At 39.0% G+C, this 20535-nt stretch overlaps 1 protein-coding gene across 2 annotated transcripts in view; it reads right to left on the reverse strand.

Annotated features, from left to right (window-relative positions):
• csmd2 (CUB and Sushi multiple domains 2) overlaps positions 1-20535 on the reverse strand; it is a 244172-nt gene that overhangs the window by 61634 nt on the left and 162003 nt on the right. For both annotated transcript variants that reach the window (XR_010914488.1, XM_067505569.1), the window contains exons 27-35: positions 16054-16256; positions 15648-15839; positions 14649-14787; positions 14289-14476; positions 10108-10302; positions 9339-9455; positions 6935-7048; positions 2199-2294; positions 437-640 (exon numbers count right to left, since the gene is read on the reverse strand). Coding sequence is in view for 1 of the 2 variants with exons in the window: in XM_067505569.1 (XP_067361670.1) it covers positions 437-640; positions 2199-2294; positions 6935-7048; positions 9339-9455; positions 10108-10302; positions 14289-14476; positions 14649-14787; positions 15648-15839; positions 16054-16256 (1448 nt within the window). In the remaining variant the exon portion in view is untranslated. The remainder of the gene's footprint in view (positions 1-436; positions 641-2198; positions 2295-6934; positions 7049-9338; positions 9456-10107; positions 10303-14288; positions 14477-14648; positions 14788-15647; positions 15840-16053; positions 16257-20535) is intronic.

Raw genomic sequence — 20535 nt, forward strand, 5'->3', positions numbered from 1 at the left:
TGGCCGAGTAAACACACACATGCACTATACCAAACACAATGTAACACTGCTCAGGATCGTCTAATGTCTCGCCAGTTCACTTTGCGCATACAAACATCTGGTGACAGTGCAGGTATGTTGTGTGAGTGAGACTATATACATATGGTCCATATCCATATATACGAGTGCCTTTCATTGTGTGGTTGACCCTCAGCAGCTCTTGCTACCTGTGAGCTACATGGATGAATCTTTCTTTATCGCTTTCCGTAATAGATGGCAACCTACAGCTGTTTCAGAGTAAAGAGACCATCAAGTTTTTAAATAGGAGAGCAGTAAAATAGGAAAAGACAGAGACCAAAAGTAAAGATAAAAAAAAATAAAGTAGAAAGAAATCGGAAAACAAAAACACAATGAATGTTCATGTCTTAGTGTTGAGTATTCATGTATAGTTGTATACCTATACAACTGGGTATGGAGCTGTTCCATTGTGCGAGGGCGTTGGGAACTGTCAAACATTCAATGGCACTCGATCCCTCAAGCACATAACCTGGGGTACACTCAAAGCGGATCACTGCACCTACGGCAAAGTTGTTACCCATACGGCGGCCATTTCGGGGCTCAGGGACTGAGCTGCACTGGGTGGCACTGGTTCGTGGCACAGCTTTGGAGAAACGGAGAGAAACAGGATCATTTAAGGTAATTCATTTTAGATTTCTGAGACAAATATCTGAGACATTTTGCAGAAAACATGAGGCTGTTTGGGTCTTCAGTATTGAAAACGTTAAAATGTGTTCGCTTAACACTTTGAGAAAAGTTGGGACTTTGTGTAAAAAGAATGATGCAGGATAGAAAGAGAAAAAAAAATCGAGCAAAGCACGGCTTTCACAGACGTCCAGACAACATGTACTGCAGACCCTACAAAGGGAAATTGAGATAAAATTTAAGAATGAGGTAGATTTCATGTAAAGCTGTAGTTGCTATCACATTTATTGGGACAACTAGCAGTATCTAAAGACTTTAGCAGAACAGAGCTTGAAACCAGCTTTACTTTTGTCATCAACTCTTATCTTGAAATACCTCCATTGATTAAATTCTTTCAATTCTGGCTACCCACTCACTGATGTGAGTCTGAGTACGTGTCCGTATAAATAATGGCAATATCGGCCCGATGCTGGTATGAGTATGAAACAATAAAATCCCCATCAATCTACTGTGCAGTTAACGGATACTGGTATCAGTAGTGGGACGTCCCTACAGGAATACATATAAAAACTGCTAAAACTTAAAGTAATTCGTGTCCTTAGTTTCCAAACAGACTGTTGTTACTTTCTCTTCCTGCAGGGTCACATCGTGAGGTGTCAAATTGTGCCAATTTGTACATCCTTTTGGCGTATTGTATTGACGCCAAAGATACCCTTTGCCGTTACTATTGGACCCTCCAGGTGCGCTACTATTTGATGCCCTGGGAACAACAGCGTCCAGTATTGACACTGCAGGAGCACTTTGGCATCAGGGGCTTCAAATTATGACGCTACAGGAACAACTTTATATACTCACACACAAAAAAAAACCCACTCTCCCATTGAAAAGTCCTTTGCCTTGTTGTACCATGCACCACCCTCGTCCTCCTCCATATGAGACTTTTTCTACTCTTATTTTACATCATCAAGCCTTTCTCCCTCCTTTTTTAAAATAAGTTGCTGTCATCAAATCCAAAAACTGTTCCAAAAAAATAATTTCTCAAATTCAGTGTTTGATATGTTTTCTTGGTACTATTTACAACTAAAAGGTTAGTATTAGATATAATGAATAATAAAAAAAAAAAAGCATTATATTTATATTTACATTTTACACAGCATCCAAACTTTTCTGGAAATGAGCTTTGTATAAATCTCACTACATGCTTATTCTTTAGAAACACCACTATTAGTGTTGTATCACCATAGTGTGTCCAAATAAATAATATAAAATATAAAACTCTTTAACTTGAATATTTTCCAGCTTATTAACAATTAAACACAAAGTATACCACATGATTTTCAACACATGTACAGTACTATACTAGTGTTAATGCTCCAGTACACTTAAAATCCTTTAAAACAATTATAAATTAAACTCATTTATTATGGAGTAAACCTGGGACTGTAAGAACACAGCAAATCCAAAAGAAACAAGACAGGGGATTTGTTTGTGTGCCTGCCTGTGTATTACACACTTACCCTGGTAGACAAGGTGGAATCCTCTAGAGCTGGATTGGCCTTTGGAGGTGAAGCGGATCAGGATTTGGTTGGATGTTGCTAATGGCAACGACTCGCCTGAGACGAAGAAAAGTTACAGTTTGTTTCTAGCAGTGCTGCCTTCATTTTATATCTGTGTGGGTAGATACAACTGTTTCTGGCTACCTAATTGCCATCTAATCACCTACGCAGTTGCTGTGACTATCAAATATTTTTTTTCATAATATAACATACAAGTGAATCTTAGGGACTATTTAAGGACTAAATATGTGCCCAGCAAGAAAAAAAAACACACAAGTAAATAGATTCTGTGAAACTGGACATACTGTAGGTCTCTAAAGATGGATGTATTTAGCTGCTCTGAATCCTGTGAATATATTTGATTTTAGTGAAATTCTGCAGTTTAGTCCATAGCTGTGACAGGCAGTGTTTGTCTCTCATGGAAGAACCTCCTATGATGAAAATGTAAGATGTTTACAAGACAAGGCATGGTGACCATTTCAAAATATGACAATTCATTGTGATCATCAGCTTAAATTTTACTGTTACACATGACTACATTATCAGACACATTATCTGATGCTTATTGGCCAGCCAATAATTTTATTTAGATACATTGTGACTAAACGGATGTCCTTATCATCGGTAGTGATAGCATCATGTTACAGGTACAGCTGGGCCTCTGAGGGCAGTCTTATAACAATATATCCAAACATATTACTAATTCAAGGTTTTTTTTCTCTATTTTCTTTCATGTCCCAGCTGGGCTATTGTTATTCCTATCTGCAACTGTAGTTCACACAACCAATTAAAAAATCATTACTTGAGATTCTGCAGCTGGTTTAAAATGGTGCAGCAAGAGTCTTACGTGCTGCAGAATCAGCGGCAAAGATCAAACCTCCCCTGGCTTTTATTCACTGGCTATGTTTGAAATACACAATCAAATTCAAGGTTGGGGTTTGTCACCTGCTGTGTAAGGCTCTCAACAATCAAACTCCTGCTTACATTCAGAAGTCTTACAGGCTGAATTGTAAGGTCACGTGACCAGAGCTTAGTGGCTGTCCATCCTTCAAAATCCATGACCAGGGGTGAAAGTGCTTTTGTTGTGGTACTGCAGCTTGAAGGTTTTTTGAACAGACATAGGGCATTTGGTCTTGCAGCTACGAATTAAGTTTAAAATAGCATCTGTGTAATTGACAGCATCGGGCAGCTCTGCTGCCTCACAGCTAAATAGGCCCCCAGCTCGAATCCCCAGCCGTCTGCAACCTTTCTGTGTAGAGTTTGCATGTTCTCCCTGCGCTTGAATGGATTTCCTCTGGTTACTCGGGTCCTCCCACATAGCGTGAATGGTTGTATGTCTGTAATTGTCTCTCTGTGTTGGCCCTGAGATCGACTGACGACCTGTCTAGGGTGTACCCTACCCCTTGCTCAATGACAACTGGGATAGGTTCCAGCCCCCAACTCTGAACAGGATAGGAGGTTACAGATAATCGATGGATCAGAGATATTGAATCTGTGTAATTATTTTGCAGGTCAGTGCATTTTTAATTAATGAATGAAGGATTTTAGCTTGGATTAGTTAAAAGCTATTTTTTTGGATAATTTTTGGGATTGTTATCTGTTTACTAAAGCTAGGTTTCTTTAAAGTTTTCCTGTGAAAACATAAATAAAATCTTTGAAAGAGATGAAATTGTGCCCTGCTATCCTCATCAGCTCATATTGTAATTAAAACCCCCATGATTTATCCACTGTGGTGGAAAACTATTTGTTGACTGACATAGAACATGATACAGAAGTGTGAGCATCTCTGTCTTTGCCTCCATCTTTCTCACAGTGTGCTGCTGACTGGCTCTCTGCAGTGGATCTCATTACTCTGTGTCTGCTTGCTTTCACACTGTAGTGGGTGGCAGACATGCTTAACCCCAGAGGCAACATCTGTGTATCTGTTTGTGTGTGTGTGTTCCAGTGAATCTATCCTGTGCATGCATGTTTCACTCACATTTTGGTGTGTGAATATTTCTGTGCCTTAAAGTGTAGTGTTTTCAGATAACTCCAATGACACAGTTTCTTTATGCATCATCACTACACTAGTTCAAGTTCCACTCTAGAATTCCCAAGGCATGCTGGGTAGTTTATTAGAGGAAGCCCCTGCTGTGTGCTGTCATGGTGACAGTGTTTCATAATTTGCTGTGCATGGCAGGTATTTATCCAGACAGATCAAAACATGTGTCAGCATGTAACATATCAAACCCCTGGCCACATTCCAGCTCCAAACCACATTGCCCTAAAAATAATCTGCATTGGCACATGAAAAAGTTACAAGGACAAATTTGACTTTGGCTGGAAGTCAGTGGTCAAAATTCAGTGGCAGTTGCTAGGTGTGCACTGATTCAGATATTGCACTCATGGGGAACAAAGTGCGAGATTAATGCACCAGCTGTTAAACCACAATTCAAACACGTTTAGAATTAAAACAGTTAGCCCAGTGGGGATTACAGGATGTGAATTTTACATTTTATGAATACATAAAATGTAATTTATTCAGTAGGATGTTTGCACTAAAAGCAATAAAACTGGTCAAACCTAAATGAATAACAATGGACTTCCTTGTCACGTTTAAAAATGATGGCCAAGTAAGTTACAATTGGCTTTTTTAATCAATTCAAAAATTTGCATTTAGATAAGTCTCCTTGATTTTTTTGATTCAATTCTTTTGTCCCTTCTGCCTACATGCTGTTTTCTTTTCTGTTTTAATTCCCACCTTTTAGCGTTCATTTATTACCCTCTAACTTTATTCTTATTTTCGTATTTATTTCTCCCTGATTATTTCCTTTTCACTTCCAGAAGCACTATTTGCCTCACAATAAATGAATGTAATAAACCATACTGTTGAACGCTTTGCTAAGACAAGTTTAATGTAATATACTTTTCAAGGTCAGCACAGTGCCTTGTGTTTTGACTACTGTGATTTAACCTGTATAGCAAATATCCTGTCATCGAACAAAAATACCGATTACCTGACTATGTATTTACTGCATGATATGACAGCTTGTATGATGTATATTTTTAGACTCTAACGGTGAATTTCTTCCTTGATAAGCTTGTAAATGTGTGTGTTAATCAATGTGTGAGCTTCTGAGTATCTATAGAAGCCAGTAAATGCTTCTGCTTAGTGCCTATTTCATACTGCGTTATGTGTTATGTTATGCTAGTTATGGGCACTAGTTCTTGTCTGTGTGGACTAAAAACTGCTCCTTCCTTGCCAAAGAGCATCCACTCTGCTCAACCTTGCTTGGTTAGAGAGCTCTCTGAACCTGTTGCCAGGAGTCGGCAGCAGTTATTATAGCATTGCGTTTACTGAGCATTAAACTGGATTTTCTGAGGCTGCTCTGGACACAAACAATATTAATCTTTTGCTTTTCTCAAGCCACATGGCTGGGGCATGCCGAAATGGAGAGCTGCTCTAAACCCGAAGACCTTTTCACTTGCTCTCTCGTCGGAGTTTGCACCTATCCTATTCAAGTGCTTTCTTTTGTAGCCTATCAACATAGTTTTACCATTTACCATGACATTCACAAGTTTACAACATAAATTCTTTATTCTTCTTCAGCTTCTCACTTTTAACCCTACAACTACCATTTTTGTTGTTCTGCATTCTATTATATAAAAGTTTTATTCAGTCTTTGTGTGTTTGTGGTAAATGGTCTGTACTTATATAATGCTTTTTCTTCCTATTGGCACTCAAAGCATTTTACACTGCTTCTCATTCACAAATTTGCACTCACAATCACAGACACACTTACACATTGAGGCTAGCTCTGCCTAATGTCCCAACTAACTTGCTTGAGCAAGACTAAGTGTCTTGCTCAAGGACATGTGACCGGATGAGCCGGGGATCGAACCAGCTATGGAATTGGTAGACGACCGCTCTAACTCCTGCGCCACAGTGGCCCACTGTGCTGCACCTATTTTGATAATTTTCCATTTATCATTTTCTATACAGAAATGTTTGCTTTCCATAGGGATTTATATGGGGATATTTTGATAGAGAATTATTCTATTTAACAATAAAAAACAAGATTATAATAATGTGAAGACCAAAGTTAAACTGAGGAAATCTCATCTCTCCGGCTTAAACCTTGCACACAACTGTTTATTTGTGCCCACACTTCCTTGCTCACATAAAAGCATATGCATATATCCTGGGAGATGACATGTGTTTGTGTAATACCAATTCAGGTGTACAGTAAGTGGGAGTCCTCCCAAGGCTGTCTGCTGATATGTTATCCCTGTGACTCTTCAAGTAGTTGTCACTGGTGAATAGTTTTACAGCTCACTGGAGCCCACCTGCAGTTATGGCAGCTCTGCCTGTGTCAGCAATTTGTCTCTGACTTTAACTGGATCCATATGAAAGGGATGAGACTAAAGCAAAATTTTATTTAGTCCCCTGTCGTTTAAAAAAAAAAAAAATTGCTTGGAGCTGAAGCAGTCAAAATCGCATTTGCTGATTTGGAAAACGCTTGTATTGATATGAAACAAAAGCTATACAAGTTTGTATAAGTCGTGTAATGCTTACCAATGTATTGCTTGAGCAATTCCACATAATCAGCGTCTATTTTCCACCACACTCATGTTTAAAACCTGCTGAAATATCCTCTATATAGGCTCCACGAGAATATGAATGCATGCGGCCATCTGTATATTTGTGTTTAAGTTACCTGTGTGTGCTCCAGAAAGTGAGCTAAGAACACGAGAGTGCTGCGTTGCCCCATCATAAACTTCCACAATGTCATTCAGAGCTGTCTGGAAGAAGGCAAACTGACTGAAGACCACTACAAAAGACAGAGAGACAGAAAATTGGCATCAGAGCAAATGGAAATTAGTTAAAAATCAGACACTGCATTGCAGTCTCCTTGAAAACTCTCAAATTTGATTGAAATAACATAGAAAATCTATGAAAAGTACAGTAGTATCCACATTAAAAAGAATATTATTAAAAGCAATTTCAATCAAAATGTCTCTTTTTATGCAAGGTGGATAATGCCAGCAGTTATGACAACACAACCCAAAAACTGATATTACACGGGAAGATCTGCAGTCCTGTCTGGGTTTGATGGCTTGTCAGTAGATGAAAGGCTTTGGCAATGACAGCCAATCTGTTGTACAATGCGCAGCTAAAGCTCCACTGTGGTGCTTTCATCCTTTCAAACCACCCTTTCTACCATGATTGCCTGAACATATTCAGCCCTATCACATCCAATCTATGTCTAGTTTACTTGATGTGAATATTGCAGGTTAAAGAGAATGATGAAGAGAATGAGGGAGAGAAGAAGAGGTTGGAGAGGACAGACGACTAGTGCCCTCTATTAGATGTGATGGCAGAAGCTTCTCTTCTAAGTTATACTCGTTCAACATCACTCAGCTTCAGGGTAAACCAAAACAGAAACTAGCATGAAAACTACTGTCTTTGAAACATTTTTGTAAACTGAAAAATATATATATATATTTTACCTACAGAAAATAAGATCTAAAAAAAAGCTATTAATGGCTGCTTGAGATTAACTAAAATTAAATAATAAAAGACAAAAGATATTTATTGTTATTCTTTATAGTGTTTCATTCAGTACAGTAAAAGCGCCAGGTTACCCCCTTCCATTACAGCTGCAGCTCTTACTTCAAAGGTCTGCTAGAAGCTAGATGGCAACATAGTGCTCCAGTATCTAAACTCAGGCTTTATCAAGGGAAGAAGTCAGGTCAGGATGTCGCTGAGAAAATGTGGGAGACAATTTCAAATCAATTTTTAAAAACTGGTCCTTGGCACCTTTTATCCTTAACCAAAATTACAGAGTAAGTAAAATTTAACATAATATACTATCCAGGGCCAATGAAATAAAAACTAAAATGAAACTAATAAAACCACTGGTGAAACAGAAATTCTGATTAAATCCAAAATAATAAAAACTAATTTGAAAATGTTAAACCACAATAAACTTGCTCAGCATTTGTCATGTACTCATCCCCAGTAGTTTCCTTTATTTTTACATCCTTTTCATTTGTGTCTATCATCAGAAGCCTGTGGTTGCAATGACACTAACCCTGTCCTCGGCATTGAGGAAAATAGCCTATACATCAGCGTAATGAGAAGTGGCAAGAATGGAGGCAACAACATTTGAGGTTCTACATGACAAAGTGTGTTGCCTTGGGCAATGCTGTCATTTTCTAGGAAAATGCAAATGCAGACTTTAATTATTTCAATTTCCTCTCTCCTTTTTGACTTCAGTGAGTAAAATACGTTGCCGACAGGGTCCAAGACGGATGGCTGCCCAGTCATTCTGGAACAGAGCCGGACCTCTGAATGGGCGTCGTGACCTCGGCATTTCAAAAGACTGGGGTGAATTACCCCAAAGCCAAACACATGCTGGCGACTGCCATTTAAGGTAATTTAACAATGATGGGGCTTGAGCTTTCCCTTGGAGAAGCATAACACTGATAACTCATTAAAGAGCTTGAGGAGGGAGAAATGAAGGCAGGTGATAAAAAAGACAGAAGGACAGGAAGAGAAGAAATGCTACATGTTTGCTTCTGTATTTTCATGTTCAAGTAGTGTCACACCTCTGCATTGTTTTGCTTTCTGAATAAATTACTGCTCCCACAGTATCAGCTCACATATCAAAGCAAGCTGTGACCTTTAAGGAGGAAATGCCGAAAAAAAACTCTAGGAACTCTGGATCTTAGATACCAATTATTTTTTGGTGCATGTCTCAGACAGAGTATGCCTAGTGTGTACAATAGTGATTAAAGTGGCCCACCAAAGTAATGTGAAAATATATCATTAAGGCAGATGAATATGCCAACTATCAGTCACTGTGTATTTTTACTGCAAGTAGAAATGAGGAATCCATAAGTCTGATTAAAGCAGATAAACAGCAAGCTAGTTTGTGGAACCATTTACAATTTTGACAGTATATAAAGAGATAGGATAATATACACGATATAATAAAGTTCATATAAAGGTGAGAATAAATCACCTCTGTACTCACAGGCTCACACAGACATGCACAATTTAAAACTGGCTTGGAAAAATGGGCAAATATAGTAGTTTAGTGCTCTTCCTTGGCTTACCGTAATCCTTGGGCACAACCACAGAGTACAGACAGGTCCGTGCACTGCTGTAGTTGCCGGGGAAACCAGGAGACAAGACAACCCCTTCCAAACCTGTGTACTGTCCACCACATGGAGCTGGAGAGATGCAGAGATGGGATGTAAAGAGACAGAGCAGACACAGAAGAAAGGCCTAAAGCCAATAGTGTAAGTTTCTATGTCTTCCCCACCTCCCGCTTTTCCATCCCCTCTGTTCCATCACTCCTAAATTACTTTTCGTGTCTGATTGGGCTTTGGGTGGAAGATGTCCCTGGTGTTTGCCACAGTGAAATTGCAATGTTTTCCAAGTATCCCTCAGGGTTAGCTTGGTTGAGATGAGGTCTGAATCTCTTTAAAGCCCCTAAAAATACATCCACATGTTCTGGCTTTTTAGTTCAAGTATTATAACCATGTTTTTTCCCATTTTTTCCCTTGTAAAAATGTGCAGAGTAGGTGCATGTATTCCACCATTTAACCAAACATTGTGCCAGATTTAGAGGCATTTACATATTTTACTAGCTTTCAAGGGGAACGTACTGTATACAGCATGTGATAGTCATGACAATGTCAGCAAATAGCAAGAATGTGAGTAGGTGGAGCAGATATTTAAAAATATGTAGCTCTCTTTGAACTTCTATTTAAATCAAAGCTCTACTTGCAGATCAAATACCTGCATGTTTACATGTCCTAAATCTATAAGCAATGATGAGGTTTGTGTTCCTAACAACTGTCTACAGATGCCAGTGTTTACCAATGCAGATGGGTTTGGGTCTGTTCCAGCTTGGCTTGCCGTCTCCCCCCATGATGCAAGTGAGGGTTGGGTCTCCCTCCAGCGTGTAGCCACTGTCACAGTGGTAGGTGACAGTGGAGCCCAGCTTGAGATCGGCACCCACCCGTGTCCCATTGCGCACCAAGCCTGGCTCAAAGCAAGACTCCCTGGGGTTCTCTGCGGAGAGAGGTAACACAGTGGAAAATCAGTGACAGAAGGGAACGCGTGTCGGTATTCAATAAAAAAGATTTTTACATCAGGCGGCAGAGGTGATACCGAAATAAAAATGGTTTTCTCCCTACAGTTCCTAATATCCTCAGACTTCTTCCTTCCTTTGCTGCTTTCGTTGCTCTCCCCTTTACTCCCCGTTACTCTGCGTTTCCTATTTCAGTAAATAAATCTCACTGACACTTTTTTCTCTGGCCCTTGACGGTGCCCCCTCATCTGTGGATGCTGGAGGTATGTATGGTTGTGGAGACAGACAGGCAGCTGATTAAGAGTGGCATTGCTCTGGCCCAAGGTCTGCTGACTGCACACAACCACTTCTAACGCAACGCTTCGCTGTGCAGTCAACTAGAGAAGACAATGCACATACGCAAGCTTTCGTTCTCCCACACTATCACACACACACACACACACTATATCTAACCACATATCAATCACTAATCCTGAGGTCGTGAGAAAGATGTCTTACTCAATCTACCATCACATTGTTTCTAGTTGGAAATTGTGCATGTGAGAGGAGGCCTGTCAACTGGGTGCACTTTGCACCCATACAGCTAAAATAAATATAGGAAAAATGCCCAAAACAATTTCTAAACTCTCTACTCTCACAGAAAATGGCAATATCTGATGACCTAACAGACACACAGGTAAAACAACAGGTAAAAAAGGGGTTTATATATATACACATTTTTCGGAAAATTAATAGCAATCATGTTTTTATTTTTATTCCCTCAAAGCATGGAAAACCAATTTAATTCTATTTATCAGTTAAACTTTAGTATTCTAAACAACTTACTGATAAAATATAATATCACATACTAGATGTGGGTTAGCGCTGCCATCTCTTTTCTCAAAAATTAATATATGTAGACCCCTTTGTTACCTCTTGTTACACAGTAGGTACAAATAAGAGCTGTAATTTAAAGTCCTTTAACTTCTTCTTCTATTAGTTGAAAAGTAGTTACACTGTAAGTATTCGCACATATGATGTAATTACTTAATAGGCTACCTTTTACTTCAAAATACTTACACTGAAGGTATTTTTCTTATTATTATCTTGTTATCAAGTAACAACAAATTTATATCCATATGTACTGTGGAGGTCCACCGTTCATACTAGTAAGTACACAATAAGTTCACTGTACTCGTTTAAGACTAGTATTTAAAACTACTTTTGATTTTTTTTCTCATGCCAGCTGTATTTACAAGAGCTAAGCTGTTACCTGTTATGCAACATTCACAATCTTAACTCTACTGTGTTTCGTTCCTGTCTAACTTTACTGAAGAGGACTGACATGTTAGAAGTGATGCTTGTTCTTGTTCCACAATTGGCCATTTGGAGAAGTGTTCAATTTGCATAATAAACAGCAAAAAGCAAATTCCCTCTAAAGAGTATTAAAAAAAGAAAACTAAGGAAAAAACAAGCATATTTCATATATTAAATCTGTGTAATAGAACAAACAAAGTCAGCCTAACTAAAGTTTTAACAAATTATTCATGATAGCAAGTACACACTGGATGGATGCCCAGTTTCTCAGCTGAAAGCTAGGAACCTGCTGGCCAAACAGGATGCTACCCTTCATGGCTGAGCAGAGTGCTAAGGCCATGCATGTGATCTGTCTGTCTGTCACGCTGGGCACCTTTTCTAGACACACTGAGCCCTTTCCTTGAAGGGTTTGGACCTGGACCTTCCCTCGACACCACCTCCATTAAAACAGTCCATCTGGCAACAGACAGTGGAGGTGTGATGGATGTGGCAAAGATTAGGTATGGACTGGCCCTGGACACAAGTTAAGGGTGATGAGGCCTGGTTGCTAGAATGAAGATAGCCAATTTAGCAAGCCTCAACCTGGGACAACTGCAGGTGCAAGAGACAATGGATGAGAGACACAATCTGTTAAAATAAAAAAACTACTCAAAGGAGTTTAGGTGATGTGATGTGATAATGAGCCCGGACATTAAATTAAAAGTGAGTATGGTCGGGCTTGTATGTAAGTGTTTTTATATGTGTTATTTAAATGGGGATGAGCCATGGAAACATTTTCGACACACATATTTCCCTGGAGAGCCTAACCAGACATGGACAGAGAGGCAAAAACAGAAAGACATAACGACCGCTTTGTAAAGAAGCTGACAGCACCTCAGGCAGATTCTGTAATGACATTTTTAGTGCTGGGCTGATCAAATTTTAGCTGGGCCAACTCAACAATTTGCTGCTTTCTCACTAAACCAACCCAAACCTGCAGCCAGACTTGCTTTTGTGCCATGTTGTTTGTCTGAAACTGAGGAGGTAATTTATGGATTATTTGGTTATGGTTCATTAGTGTGGAGAATTGGAAGTGGGGAGAGGGTTTTTTTCCTGAGCCACACACAGAGTCCATCTGCTCTACCAGATTGGCCATACAATATCACACACTGTGCCACACACTGCAGTAGATACTGCTTGGAGTGAGTTAAGGGGTAGGCTCTGTAAAAGACTGTGCCACCCCATTTAGGTGCAGTTTGTAAATGAATGGAGAGCTTTACTGCATAATGGCAAATGTTCTACAATCACTTAAATTGTTTACATAGATCAAATCCCATCTGATGACCAGCCAAGAAACATAGAGCTCAGGGTCGATGTGGAATTGGTTAAATGTCTGATACCTTAAACAGCCCTAATTGAAGCTAGGAGATTTAGGAAGATTTAACACTGTTCTCTCAAGCAAATCCCTTAACGAAGATGCCCTGTCTAATTTAGAGCTTGTTCACAGTCTCTGTATTTGTTAGAAAAAGGCTTTACCATTCAGTCACCGAGTCATTCCCTTGTGTGTGAAACATGATTGCAGAAAACACAGATGTGTTATATTATCCCTAAACAAACTATCAATGTCTGTGATCACTCTGCACCGTCTGCACAGTAACAGAGTACCCATCACAGCTTTCTACCTGTTTTTTCTTGATTTCTCGTTTTTGTTTATTTTTATCCATTTTCCTCTCTGCCTTCAGGTACACAGTTCTTTCCTTGTGTCATTCACCTACCTGACACACACACACACAAACACACACACACACACTCATTTACCTGTCACACCCACCATCTTCTAGCTGCAGTCACTGATCATGATTGCTTTGCTTCTACTTTTAGCCACCTACACCTCAACCCTGTTGAAATTTGTCTCTTCTTTATATAGTCAGCCATTCCACACACACTGTTTGCCAGATCATCTGTTGTTCCATGTCTCAGCTTTCCGGTAAGTTTGTCTTCTTGGTTTGACATTTTTTACCCTAGCCTGGACTTTTGCCTTGCCTCCACTTTCCCCTTTCAGTGGCCTGAACTTTAAGTAAGCTTGTTTTTTGTGTTTTAAATAAAAGTTTTAACTGCACAATATCCCTCGTCTTTTCACAACATCTATATGGAACAGCATGTGAGCAAAAAAATGTGGCTCCCCCTAACTGGAAGCTGCGGTCAGTTGAGCGTTAGACAACAAAAATTTGTTTCCTTTGTTTTTTATGAGACGGCTTTTGTGTAACTGCAAAACTCAAAAAGAGCTTAAGCACACTCTTGCTGGGTTTTTATTTTCTATTTTTGTGTTAGTCTGCCACTTAAAGGAGGTAAAGATCAATAATGATAGTGATCAAGATGCTGCAGCCCATTCTTTCTTTGGAACAATGTTCACAGTACCGATCTCGCTTGTTTTTGGACTAGACAAAAAAATAACAATCTGCAGAGTCAATAGGCAGCATATGGTAAATCCATTCTCATTCTGCCAGAGGAAGAATTTTAACACATGACTTGTTTAGGGGATAAATCCCTTCATAATATTTCAAATTCAGTTTTGTTTAGAAACATAAGATAATGATGGCAGGGGGGAACTCCTAGGAAGATGCAAACACACAATATATGTTTCCTGTATTTGTGATATTGTTTTTTTTTTTTTCCTCAAGTAATTGCTCACCTGTATACTGCAGCACAAATCCATTGCTGCTGAGAGAAGCATCACTGCGGAATGCCAGGAAGAGTGTATTGGAACTGCTCTCAATGCGATCTGGAACGTCCATCCCATAGAAACTCCCCAGCAAGGGGCTAAGTGAGTCCGGCCCATCATAGATATGTAAGAAATCATAACTGGGCTCCAAGCTAAACCTAGTTAGACATTTACATAAAATGACATCAGAGGCTTGGATTAAGTAACTTGTGTAACAATTAATGTTTTGTAATGTACTCTGATACAATAAGTCAGCTATAACAGTAATCAGTCCTTCTGATAACCAGTGTCCAAATGAGAACAAATGTGTGCAGTGAGTGTAAAGCTTACTGGTTGAAGCTAAGAGTGATGACATAGTCCTGCGTGACAGTAACTGTCCAGTCACACTCTCTCCCATGAGGGTAAGGCTCAGGATAGTCTGGAGACAGAATTAGACCACTAGGACCTGTCAAGTTCCCGCCACATGGTGCTATATGAAGGGAGAAAACGATTACAAACCAAATGGTAAACAAAGGATTTTTTTATGGTTATTGAATATCAATTCATAACCCCAGTTTACAGTTATTTAGAATTACAACTGTTGCACAATGTTAAAGACACAGGTGTTCAACTGAGATAAATGATGCAAATTACCACTGACTTGCCATGTTCTCACCTGTAAGTGTCAGAGCACAGTCCTGCCTAACCCCTCAGCAAAAAAAGATTAACCTAATTAGGCCAAGCGCTAATTAAAGAAGGCAGCTAATTACAAGATCTTAACTGCCATTGTATATTACTTCATATTGTTTCTTAGAGTGTCTAGTGTGATCATATAGGTACGGAGTAAGCAGAGGTCTGAGTGGATTGTGTTGTTGTTGAGGAGCAGGATAATCACATCTCTCTGTCTGCAGACTTCAGGAAATGTCTAGGGAACAAGGCAATCAGGTTTCCCACTTAAGATTCACTTAAGGGGTCTGTTAAGTAAACAAGTTAGGAATCTGTCCTGTCTACCTGGCTGACAAAAGTCAGACCAGTAAAACACTGGTCTGCAACAGGCAGGTTCTTGGCTTGTAAAATAGTTTTGCTGTCCTCTTTTGTCAGGTTCTAAAGTTAAAATCTCATTGCCACCGCTACTATACAAATCTTATGTTAGCTAAAAAATAAACAGAAACAGATACACCCCTATTACATCGCTATTTAAAAAATTTTAGACAAGAAAAATGTGGAACACAGGGAATGGTGGGAAACGGCATGTAGTATATAATAGATGACAATAACTATGCTAGTTCTGATCAGGTAGTATCTTTATTTATAACTGATTGATGATTGTATGCTATGTTAACATAGTACCCGCGCAAGTAGGAGGGTCTGGCTGCCAGAAGAAGCGACCATTGATCTCAGTGCAGGTGATTCTGTTGGCCCCCTGCAGGATGTAACCAGGATCACACTGGAACGCCACATGGTCCCCAGGCTCCCTGCTGTCGCCACTGCGGGTCCCATTAGTAGGCATGCCTGGGTCATTGCAGGAGGTTGCAGTAGATACTGAGGAAGTAAGAAAAGACTCTGTCAGTGAAATGACATAAAAATGATACTCAGTTAAAGGGTGAAAAAGTTAGGGTATTGTAATATTTCACAGTTAAACCTGCTGAATAGTCAACTGTCTTGCTCCACAGCCAGTTGCCATACAGCCATTTAACCCACTTTCATTTAACATTTTCTTTAGCTTCCTCCCCTCCTCATTATCCTTCTTCCTCACCGGAGAACTGCAGAGCAAAGCCCTGCTTGCTCGTGAAGAAATCTGTGGTGAATTGCAGGGTGACAGTGTTAAAAGTGCTGTGGGCGTCTGGGGGCAATGCTGAACCACTAAGCTCCTTCAGCAGGACTCCTCCATCCTGGGGCCCATCCCATATCCGAAGCACGTCGTGGACCTCCTCGGTATGGAAAACGAGGAAATGAAGACTGTTACAGGAATAGAAAGATACTTTAGAGGATGTGACAATTGATAGATGCCAGTCCTTGCATCTCCCTTTACAATTCAACCTTGCAGTAAGCAGACTAAATAGTTTAATTTCTCATTGAAAATTCTAAAGTTAGGTCTGAATATTGCTAACTACAAATATTTTAATATCCATTAAGTCTCTTAAATTGAAGGTAATTAGAAGTTAATATCCTGCAACTTTTTTTATTTACCGCTTTAGTCAAGGGAAATTTTTATAATGTAATTGTTCTGTAACTTAGTGTTGGCTGTACATAGACTAGGGGAATGTTATAAATCCTTCTCCAGGCTTCATGTTTCCAAAAAGCTACAATTACATTTCAGTATTGCATTATTTTTTATACTAAAAATGATCAAAGTAATAGTAGTTAAAGAAATCAATGTATAGCAGGTAATAATATGATTAAAGGAGATAAGAAAAACACAGCTAGGGGCAAGTATAATTGAGATAAATAACATTTGAAAATAAATCACAGATGCCAGATCCAGAATGTTCAATGGTTGTTCCACAATGTCAGTCAAGCAGATACATCTGCCAAGGCATTTAATAATTTCAGTCTAGACATCAGAAAGATGATGCTGTCAAAATATCTACTCTTCAGTTTAGCATAGACAGCTGTCAGCCAGCTGGTGGTCCACTACATGCAACAACTGCATGCACTGTAGTTGTTGATGTGTATAAGTGTACAATCCTCAATGCAGTGGATTCATATTGGATTCAGATGTTATGTTGCTGTGAGCATGCGCCTGTAAGTGTATTAGAAAAGCTCAGCAGGGCTAAAGGGATAGAAAGTGGTATTTTACAGCAAATCAGACTGGTGATAATGTTGGCATGGGTTACTCAATAATATACATGAATCATTTAAAGGACAAACAGCATTTTCAGCAGTTTTATCTTGACGAAAATACTTGTAAAAATGTAAAAACAGGAGCTTTTTATTCGGCTGATTTAATTTGGGCCTTTAAGCTTTTTCTCTCAAACACACTGCTGTCTCACACACTTTCAAAATAAAGGGTTATTGAGATGAAGGCATACTCAATATAATGCAAACACTGAATATAACTCACCTCCTTTACAAACACAGTGTAAGCAATCATCACACAACACCACCATTTTTATTCATTCAAATCTGTTACAGCAAACAAAAAAAATTCTCTAAATTTGCTTCAAAAGCAACTTGCATAATGTAACGTGCATTTCACAGATATATTAAGATAGAATGCTGTGGGTGAATATAAACACAGTGAGAAATATGATCCTGAGTATCCCAATGCTGGAGCTTGAAAATTCTAATACTAAATTAGAAAATATGATGCAAATATTAAAATCTTTGGAAATGTTGGATATCATAGTTTGTTTAATGACTTAAACATCTACAGTGAAAACTATTTTATTCTGAAAAAAAAAACAAAAACAAAAACTGTTTTGCCCGAAAACAATTTTTGAAGACACAGTCCTACTATTAAAATAGTTCACATAAGATTTACTGCACTTTTTCTTTTTAAAGTGTAGTCTTTAAACAAATTGGCTAGTAGTCTTTTAGTAGTAAATCTGTTTATTCTATGATTTTTTTCCCCAACCTTAAACTTATTATAAATCTGTCCAGTAGTCAACTTCTCAAAATATAATTTTAATTTGAGCAGGTTCAATAGTAATGTCTGTCCTAGTCTTTTGCGGTAAATCATGGTGCCTTATGTGTTTTTAGTATCCTCATCTATTAACACACACACTCACACACAGAGCCTTGAGCTACCAATGATGCAGAGGAGAAACAGCAACCCAGCGATATGTCAGGTTTAGCAACAAGTTCCTACCGTTTCTGCATAATTGGTGTCAGACTCTGATTCCCATACTGTCTGATGTGTGAGCAGTAGCCAGAGGCTACTCAACAATGTGCTGTGCATGTGGATACTGTACATAACCTACTTGACAAGTCCTACCACAATGCTTGCAAAAGAAGGGCAGATGAAACAAACAGATGCAGACATGCACCAGTACAATTTCACGCAAATGTACGCTGATAGGTACATATAGAGCCATGCTGCATTACACTCTACATAAGCATGAAAATCTGGGAAACATGCAGGTGCAGAGATGTGCATATATACAGTATGCTTTTATCATTTTGGAACTAGCAAATTTATTTTACACATCTTATACTAATATTCACTGGAGCACTGATGAGACCCTGTTATATACAAGCATCAATGAAAACCATTATATATTGTATTAATAACGTAGCAAAAAAGAACAAATGTGTTTTATAATCCACAGTACACATTCCCTAACTTATTGTACTGTATACAGAGGCAGGGTCAAGCTTTACACATACTGGCACAGAAATCTCATGACTCTTATACCAGTCCTATTATCCTATTTCTTTCTGGTAATAGTTAACAGTAGTAACTATTGATTCCCCTCTACCAGCATGGCTATCCTTCCAGCAAGCAAAGGTTGTAGTTAAGTGCCTCCTCCCCTGTCATGTTAGTGCCTAAGGCAGTCAGATGCTTGTTATGCAAATGCTGTTATGAAACCTTTATGTACTACGATCCTTTTACTTATGCTCCAACTCCCCATACTCCAGACAGGAGAAATGAAGTTATTTTTATAGGATTTGCCAGCATGAATAAAACCAAAAAAAACATATTTTAGAATGTGTATAAGTGTGTGTCTTCCTGTATAGAGTGCTAGTGTGTATATTTCTAGCATATGTGCACCTGAGTGTGATGACTCAAGGATGTGAACAGGCATAAAAATATTTTCTGGGGATTTGCATGAGCAATGTTGGAATCAAGCACCAGTCATGTGGTAGGTCCATGCTCATGTGCTGATGGCTCTTATGTTCTAATCCAACCTACAGGACTGGTATGTCATCTTGACGTCATCTTCTATTTCTAGAAATATTTTTGGAAAGGTGGGTGATGGTAAGCAGGAGGTAAGAGAGGAAGCACAAACAAGCCCAGCATTAATCAGTGAGTGGTCCCAGAAAGATGAGAATGAAGGCAAGGGGTTAAGAGTTTGATAAAGAGCAGATGAAGCTCTGAGGAATGGAAAGATGTTTTGAGCAAAATGATGGACAGGATGACTTGGGCTGCATCTTAAGATTATTGATTCCTTTTTACATGATCTAAAAAGTATATCTCTTGATATTACTTACTACTGAGTGCAAAAACTAAGAAGGTAGTTTGAGGTATAAGTAGTGAACAAGAGACAATGGTGAGGGGAGAAGAGTAATGCAGTAAGGAAAGATGTTTTTTCTAACAGGTGAAAAATCCCTGTTTTTCCAATTTTTCTTTCTTTTATTCAGAGGTCTAAGTAGATATATATATATATATATATATATGAGAGAGAGAGAGAGAGAGAGAGAGAGAGAGAGAGAGAGAGAGAGAGAGAGAGAGAGAGAGAGAGAGAGAGAGACAGAGAGAGAGCGAGAGAGAGAGAGAGAGAGAGAGCTTTCTTTTAATGAACATGAAATAATCGTCTTGGCTTTGTTCTTTTAAATGTTTAAACTCATTATGGGTGAATCACTTTGTTGTGCTCTGTGAATGCAGCCCCTGGTACCACAGCTAGCGCTATATTGTTTGTGTGTGTGCTTGTGTGTGTGTGCGTGTATTCACACTTTTTAAATGGAAACAAAATGCTTCACAGCTTGTCATCAGAAGTTGTTCATTTCTTAAGGAACTAGTGTTAAAACAAGTGTTAGTTCCCAATGGAGAAAGTCCATTTAGAGACAGCTTCTCCACTTAACACAAATGCTAGGGGGCGGGGGTGTCAGGTGCTGTAGCTGATGGATGTGGATACATAAGGGATGAATAAAACAATAGGTTGAAAGAAGCAGAGTTACTGTACATCTCGGTAAGGAAGAGGAAATTTGGGTATAAGCGTGCAGTTAACATTTTGTGGAATCATAGGAAACCATGTTTTGAAGTTTACAGCTGCGGGCTCTTCTTTACACTTGTCCCCCCCTCTTAACAAGATAAAATAGTTCAATCAAGTGTCAGAGGAAATGCCGCAAGGAGATGGAAGAGATTTCCCAGGTCTCTTTTGATTCTGCCTTAACTATTTTGTATTCATATGAGAGATATATATAGAGAGAAAGAGTGTACTGAGACTCCCTCAGAATACAAAGCAGTGGAGCTGCAATTTCAAGTCCTATGGGGAGTCTTCAGAGTAGGTGCATGTGTGCATGAAGATGATAAATAAATAAGTATGTGGGGGTGTGTGGTATGAGGTATTGAGGA

Source organism: Channa argus, chromosome 1 (assembly GCF_033026475.1).
Source record: "Channa argus isolate prfri chromosome 1, Channa argus male v1.0, whole genome shotgun sequence".
Lineage (NCBI taxonomy): Eukaryota > Metazoa > Chordata > Actinopteri > Anabantiformes > Channidae > Channa > Channa argus.